We start from the raw sequence: 8540 nt of genomic DNA on the forward strand, positions 1-8540 counted from the left end.
TGGTGCTGTGGCTCAAGTGGTAGAACACTTGCCTTGAGCTGAAATGCTGAGGGACTGTGCCCAGGCCCAGAGTTCAAGCCCCACAGCTGACAAAACAAAAACACACTATGCAGTTACCGAAAATCTTTTAAAGGATAAAGCTCAAATAAATACTTATACTATATGCTTAAGTGGACAAGGCAGTTATATATAAAGTTGTATACACAAGAAAACTTAAGGGAAGAGAATAATGGTCAGAAGTCAAATGCTGCCAAGAACTTGAGCAGGGTCATCTTTTTTAATGATAAAGCAGTCATTTGTAATGTTAGCAGGAACACTTGGTAGGATAGAAGCCCAATTTTAAAGATTTGAGCATGTCTAAAAATTGATAGGGAAAACCAACAAAAGAGAGTTAATGGTATAAAACAGAAAGAAATTAAACCATGGGAGTTATTATGTAAGCATGAAATTTAGAACATGAAGTGAAAGAGTCCTGGATGAGATGCATTCTAACATTTTTTTTATTGCATCCCTATTTATTGCATTATAACAAGAAAGAAAAAGATTTCAGTGAAACTAAGTTTGAAGTTTTAGTACCAAAAGAGTTCTGATCTGGTGGCTCCTATTTTCCCAGTGAAGGAGGAGGCAAAATCATGACAAATGGCAGAAGTAGTAGCAGTGTGAGAGAAATATGAGATGTTTGAAATAGTCACCACAGGGAATGGAAGAAAATGCTGGGAGGGTTAAAGTTCTTGACCTTGAATTTACAATGGCACCAATCTGTGAGACTTGTGATCTTTTCCTGCAGCATTCCATATGCTAGATACTAGGGCAGCAAAGAATTATAATTGAAATCACATAATACTGGGGTTTTGCCAGATGAGTTCCGATGAATGCTAGCAAGTGAGCTCTTGGAGTGTAAACTGGACAGAGAGGGGCTAATAATTTCGTGTCTGGCACAATTTTAAATACTCAGTATTATGATTTGTGAACTGATTGGCCTAAGATGTTCCAGATAGCTCAAATTGAGCATATTGAGAGTAGAAGGTAGAATGTCTAAATGGATATTTTCTGAGCATAATCATTGGAGATGATGAAGACAAATGTGTGTCGCCAAGCTAGTGCAGGTCTTAGGATGCAAAGGAAGAACAGAACTGAATGTTGAACTTTCAGTGACTAAGAGATGATAACCAGGTGGGTCGATGGTGGTAAGTGGAATGTTCTGGTTCTCAGAAGCACAGACTTTTATTGTTATTATTATTATTTGTACAATAACATCAACCCCAACTGGCAGAACTTGTCTGGGGTAGCACAGTTGACTCACTAAATCTTCCCGTCCCAAGTTTCAGTTAGGCCCAGAAGGAGAAAAGGAAAATTTATTGAAGAAATAGAGAATATAAACAGCTTTGTTGGTTTGAACAGAAAGGCAACGGGAAGCTGGTTCCTGAAAGGGAATACAGAATGTGAAATAAAGTTTGGAGAAGACAGAGGAACTGAAAACCTTGTACAGTGCTGTTCTTGAAATGTTCTTAATGTGAATGAAAGTTCTAAGTTCATAATTGCTTTTCCTCTATAATCAGTGGGAAGTCAGTACAAGATATTTTACAGTTACAGGTTAGTATGATTGCGAGTAGTCAGAAAAAAACGATTTTTAAGAGAACCTAAAATCAGATAACCCACACAAGTAAAAAGAAATAAAATAGTAACTTGTGAGAGAAAAATAAAATAGTTCAGTGTAAAGCAAAAGAATTGACAGAGTGAAGTAAAAGGATATAAATAAAATTATACCCTAAAATATATATCATATCATTTACTTGTATTCTAAATTATTTTTTTTTAGTTATCTTTAAGTAGTTGTACAAAGGAGATGCTATTTAACATATCTTAGCCAATGTTACTCCTTTCAGCATTCTTACTTGTATTAGCCTAAATTCTTTTGCCACATCCCCAGCTGTTTTATATTTTAGATAGGGTCTCAGTTTTTTGCCCAGAGCCAAACTCAAACCTGTATCCTCCTACCTATTTTTCCTTTGTAGCTGGGATTACAGTTATGAGTCAATATGCCTAGCTTGTTTGTTGAAATGTATCTTGCTAACTTTTGCCTAGGCTATCCTCAAACTACATTTACCCTCTTCTCTGTTTCCTCAGTAGCTGGCATTACAGGTATTTACCACCATGCCTGACCATATTCTTCTTTCTAGCTGCTTGCTTTAGATAACAATTGATTTGAGTTCTTTGGGAGACAGTATTTGCTGTAAAATCTTAAAATTATATTTATATGAGTCTAATGTGCATCTGAAGCCAGAGAAACCTATAGTGGTAGGTTTCTGGTGGGTCACACCTATATTCCTAGCTGCTTAGTAGCCTGAGACCTAGAGGATTGAGATTCAAAGTCAGCTCACAAAAAAGTCTGTGGGACTCCATTTCCAATTAACCAGCAAGAAACTGGACTGGAGGCATGGCTCTAGTAGTAGAATGTCAGCTGCAAGCAAAAAAATCCCTGAGGACCTGAGTTCAAGACCCAGTACTGGCATATGTACACACATTAGTCAGAGAAAGTAGGTGTAAAGTACACAACTTTATTTGTATTTAAAGTGGGTTGTTTTCCTTCAAAAAGTTAACTTTTGAAACATGTGATTTAATTTTTGATGTTGCCCTGGTTATTTTACCAAATTCTGAAATGCAGACTTGTTTAAAAGAATACATATGTGTTTGTGGTTGCGGGGGTGGGGGTCATTTAGCAAGCCACTCATCCATATGGGTGAATGACAGAAGGAAGTAGACACAGAGTCTAAAAATCTTACTGTCAGTCAGTTTGCTTGAGAACTTCCCAGTGACAAAACAGAGAAATGGAGTGGAATCAGGCTTTTATGAATTTGTGTGTGTGTGATGATTAGTGGTTGAAAGTCCACTTTTGTTATTAAAAATTACTGCATGAACTGTGCTGTAGTGTAGTGTATAAAACAGTATAAGTAGATTATTGAAAATAAATGAGTCCTTTTATAAGTAAATCTGAGAATTGTTATTTGTTTATGTCCTCTTCTAGTACTAGTCTGTTAGACAAACATTTTTCTATAGCTAATTCAACATAATTATAACTGTTCACCTTTCACCCATAATAGTGTAGATACAACATTGTATTGATCATTTTGTATGGCTTTATACTATTCTGTAATTGAATCATACCTTATAATGTAGGAATTCGCTAATGTTGCTCTAATGTTGGAATTTAAGTTGTTTTAGCTTCTTCTGAACTTTTTGTTTTCACTTAGGGTAAAGTGAAAGAAAAAGAAAAGAACAGTCTATTTTATCTCGTCATTTGATATTTGCAACCTTAAGACCCAAAAGTCGTTGTAAGGAAGAAGTGTACCTGGAGAGATATACAAATTCCAGTTGCCCTTTTTTCCCTCAATAATTAAAAGTAGCCTATTGTTTCTGTTTCTCTAAAAAAAAAAAAATCCTTTCCACTAATATCATTACTTTTAAAAATTATTTTTATAGGTACCTTGTTGTCAGTAAATTTCAGAATTTAAGACTTGAATAAAACAAAAACAAAATAATGTAATTTAGTAACCATACTTATACATGAGGTAAATTTTTAAAATTTAAGTAACTGTCTTTAGTCTTTTTATTCACTGTTCATGCTACTGGGACTGTTTTTGCAGTGGTTTTATGACATTTAGAAAGGTTTAGTATTCTGCAGAGATGACATGGTTGTTGGTAGTTGTTGGTCTACTGTGAGGTAGCACAACAGCCATACCATCTCACTTGAGCTATTTTGAAATGTGTTTTCATAAGCAGTATCTATTGATGATATGTCAGTCATTTGCTTAGAAACTTCTAAAGAAAGTATATTACAGAGTGATAGACAAAAACATTAATTGGTTATGGTTTAATAAATAAGAGCATGCAATTAGAGAATCTTTAAAAGGCTGTTCTCACTTGAATGATTAGTTTCGTAGAATTGAATACTTAAAGCTTTAATTTTATACTTATTACTCGATCATTATATCTAATTATTTTGACCATTTATTCAAATAATAAACCTCCAAGTCTGAATATTTATAGTGAAGAGTGAGTTTGGTGAAAAGAAAATAATTATATGTCTCTTTTTCTCAGCTATTTTACTCTGCCTGCCATCAGAGTACAAAAATATACATCTACATCGTCTGTTTATCGTATTCTTGGATCATACAGATTTAGTTACAATACACATGCAGGTCAACCACTGAAAAGAATGAAACTGCAAATGAGGACAGATGAGCTGTACATTTATGTAAAGATAAAACAGGTGTTTTGGAAGAGCAACATTGTTCAGAAGCATAGAAGATTTCAATACTTTTGCATCTCTAATTACTTTATTCCTATTATTAGACAAAAAGAAAATAGCTTTCAAGTGAAATCCGAGCTTCTGTAATGTAATTGAGATGCAGAATATTGAACGGTTCTAACTTTTTTCCTTTGTTTTTTTTTAAAGAAAAGTAAACTTTATGCCTGGCAAAACAAAACAAAAGAATTTTATATGCACTCTAATAACTTTAAAAAATAGTGTACATTTAATAGTATTGTAAGATTATTTAGCTTTAGTTGTGAACTTATTTCGCTTGTGCTTTTCAGAATCATACAAAACTGAGCAGTGTGGAGATGAGGATGCTAACGTAGTATCTGTTTTTGTTTATAGGACGGTGAACTTTGACATAATAAAATACTTGTATGATTTCTTGTGAAAACAAGCTTCAAAGCCATATGGACATTGTGACAATGACTAAGCCAAGCTGTGTTCATCCAACTCCTTAGCTGGCCAGGGAGAGGAGTTCTTTGGCTCTCTTGGATTTGTCCAAACAGGTGCTGGCCCAGCATGGAATCTGATGAAAATATTCTGATTGGTCTGGGTAGATGTGAGCAGAAGACTATTTACCAGGGACCCTGGAGTATTTGGAAGCAACGTGTTAATTATAAACAGCAGGGTTTGAGCACAATCTGTTCTACTCTTAATGATGTTATCTTAACACTGAAATTGCCTGAAACCCATTTACTTAGGACTACATTTTGCTCTGTGAACTATCCCCTGCGCTTTGAACGTGCCAGCAGCCCTTGTTTATATGCCCAGTCTTTTCACTTCCTCTCCATAGGAGCCTGTATGGTTGCTTGCCAAAGCAGATTTCCTAAGGCCATTATTTTAAAAGATCATAGTTGCAAAATATAATAAAATATTTTTAACCTAAACTTGTATGTTTCACCCTAATTTTCTCAAAAGGCAGATCAGTTGTAGACCAGCTTTCCATTTCTAAGCCTACTTGTTAATTTCACATGCTATGTAAGGTCAGTCTGGCCACTCTCTTGTAATTAACTACCCAACCTGGCTTATTTTTTTTTTATCAGCATTTGGTTTCCTTTTCTTTTTCTTTCTTATTTTTCTCCCCTGCCCTTCCCTTTTCTCCCTCTCCCTGTTCTTCCCTCCCTTCTTTTCATTTTTTAAAATCATTGATCTTAGTGAGTCAGTAATAAAATTCTTTCTTGTTGTATGTTGTTTATCTTGGTTTCACTTTCTTTTCATCGTTTTAAAGAAGTTTTCTGTTAGTATTTGAATGCTTGAAATTGAGCAGATTTAAGGTGCTTAGAATCTTGTTTAATTTTCAGTAGCATTTGATTCCTTCATTTCTTTTGTGAAGAAAAATTCTCCCAGAAAGCATTTCTAGTTAAGAAACCTTTTTACATAGTGATTGTCTGAACTGTGTTAAAGAATACAGGTCTTTTCAGTTTTTCTACTTGCTTTTATTTAGTGCTAATGACTAAGGAGAAAAGGAATGGAGTTTCTTTTTGACTACTTATATAAGACAGCAAAGGAAAACTTCCTAGCACAGAGGACAGCATTACAACTAGTGAGCAATGCTTCCTCACTGTGAGTCTCATTTCCCACAGAAAGTGGTAAGTTTTATGTGTCGTAAGATGCTTAGGGAAACATGACCAGTACAAAGCCATGTATAGTACTGATTGGAATATTTCTCCACATAGAAATCCATATTGTCAAAGTAGAAATCCCATTTGGGTGTCTCGTTCAAGGGAAGAGCATTGCCACCTGGGATGGTTCTTTCACCTCCTCATATTTTGCTGTGCAGATGGGCATCTGCTACATAGGCTGTCAAGGACCAGTCTGAATTTTGAGGGTGAAATTCTAGGTACTAAAAGTAAGGAGATATTGTCAAATAGGGAAATGGGGATAAGGACAGGAAGGAGATAAAGTTCCACCTAATCACTGTTGGTCAACTGTCCCCTGCCCAGCACATTCTCTATCTGTACCCACACTATACCATATTGCCTGCCCCAGGTACAGCTTTCTTGTATGGTACCTTGTAACTACGTTTTTTCTTACCCTGACTGAACATTGAAAAGTTTGCTCTTTTGTAATTTACTCTCTAATGGCTTGCTAAATGACTCACTAATTTGATTAATTCATTTAAATGAATACTAACAGAGCTTAATGTGTATATTAACATTTTAACAAGGGTCATCTGCAAATGGAATTCTCTAATTGTAAGACATAAACCTCTAATTATAGGAGGAAATCTAATGATGGGAATTATGCTGTCTGATGGGCCAGATCTTTGTTAATATTAGAGGCACTTAAATGCAGTATCTACCTAGACCTCATGGTGATTTGGGCCATAGAAGATGAAAGCTATTAAAACTCAGAATCTTTAGATTATTTATATGTAGACTTCTTTCAATTACCAAAGCCAAGTATACAAAAACTTTACTCCTGCTTCCTTTTTACTTACAAGTCATTTTCAGTTCTGAGACCAGTCTTTATCGATAAAACAGTTCTTTTTCAACAGCTCTGAAAGAGACTTTGATCCACAGAGCTTAATCTCATTGTCTTAAAGTCACAAACAAATGCAATCTCAATACTAATATAGCAGTTAAGATTTGGGTTTCAGAGCCAGGCTACCTTAGATGAAATATCAGCTGTATCACTACTGGCACTGTGATGATAGACTTGTTATATTACCTCTGTGTGCCTCTCCGTTCTTAACTGTTGCTCTGATTTTGACAAGTATCCCCTTAAGTGTGTGAAAGGCTTGGTCCCCATCTTATGGTGCTATTGGAGGTAATGGAACCTTTAAAAGGTGGAGTTTAAGGGGAGGAAGTTAGATCATTGAGTGTGTATCATGAAACAAATGTTGGAACCTCAACCCTTTTTCTTTTCTTCCTGACTGCAATGAGGTAAGCAGATTCTTTTCCTATCCAGTCACTGACCCAGGCTCAAAAACAACAGGTCCAACTGATCAGATAATACTCTAAGCCTTGTATTTGCTATTTTGTTGCAGTACTACAAAGCTGGCTGATAAAACCTATACATCACAGAAGAGAATTTACCTCATAGAGTTGTTTACTGTATTAAATAAGTTGATATATCTAAAGCAGCAATTCTCAGGTGGGGGCAATTTTGTCTGCCAGAATATATTTAGCAATTTTGTCTGCCAGAATATATTTAGCAATTTTTGGAGACATTGGGGGTCACTACCAAGCAGGGGATGGGAAGGGTTAAGGCCAGAAAAGCTGTTGAATACATTAAAATACATATCCCATGATAAAGTTACCCAATCTAAAATGTGTCAGTTGAAACAAGGTTGAGAAACAGTACAGATAAGGTACCTGGCACATAGCAAGTGTTCAGTTAGCTATTGTCATAAAATATGTATTTATGTCTAAGAAAGGAGTACTTTACCTACAGAAATTATTATGTATTTGTACAAAGAGTTTACAGTTTTGTAAGTCAAGTTATGAGTATAATGCTTTGTGGTCAGTGTCACCTCTTCTTCATTTGCCCCTCTTTTCCCTCTCCTATACTCTCAAGTTATGTAGCTCAGTTTTTACACAATGATCATTGGCTATAATGACTACATATGCTCACCTTCCATTCCTTCTTTTCTTACTTGAAATTTAGAATCAGTCCAATAGTCACAATGCTCTGTGTGTGTGTGTGTGTGTGTGTGTGTGTGTGTGTGTGTGTGTATATACACATATATATTATAATTAAAGGGTTGTCCACTATGTTCTAATCCACATTCAGGCTTTATTTACTTTTAAGGATCCTGTGATATAGTGGTGGTACAGTGATTCATTCAGAGAGCAAGTGCCCATCTACTTGCATTGTTTGCCCCCAAGGTGTGATGACTGAACAATTAGTGGCATAGCTCCTACACACTGAGTCAACTAAACAATGATTAATGCAGTTAATATTTTCTAGGGCATGGAAAACTACAACAATCAGAAACCTACTCATTCTTTAGCACTTTCAGTGCTATGAAAAGTAACAACAAACTGAAGAATAATGTACTCCTTAACACAGAGTACTTGGTAAAGCTTAAAAGTAGAAAATGAGATAGAGAAATTTGCATGTGTGCAGTCAGAGCTGAAAGTGCCTTCCATTGCTACCTGAAGTTTCACAATATCATGTATTGTAATTGCTTGCATTTTATGCCTTTAGCCATAAGCAGACACTTGGATTGGAGGTAATTAGACCAGAAGTTGATATTATTCAGCTTCATCTCCTACAT

The 8540-nt window shown here is 35.4% G+C and overlaps 1 protein-coding gene across 1 annotated transcript in view; it reads left to right on the forward strand.

Moving 5' to 3' along the window:
- Positions 1–5199, forward strand: part of Orc5 (origin recognition complex, subunit 5) — a 57514-nt gene extending 52315 nt beyond the window's left edge. Inside the window, exon 14 of the mRNA XM_013034757.1 lies at positions 4661–5199. Within this exon, the coding sequence (XP_012890211.1) occupies positions 4661–4706 (46 nt within the window). The 3' untranslated portion in view covers positions 4707–5199. The remainder of the gene's footprint in view (positions 1–4660) is intronic.
- The last annotated feature ends 3341 nt before the right edge of the window (positions 5200–8540 follow it).

This window comes from Dipodomys ordii, unplaced genomic scaffold (assembly GCF_000151885.1).
Source record: "Dipodomys ordii isolate 6190 unplaced genomic scaffold, Dord_2.0 Scaffold195, whole genome shotgun sequence".
NCBI lineage: Eukaryota > Metazoa > Chordata > Mammalia > Rodentia > Heteromyidae > Dipodomys > Dipodomys ordii.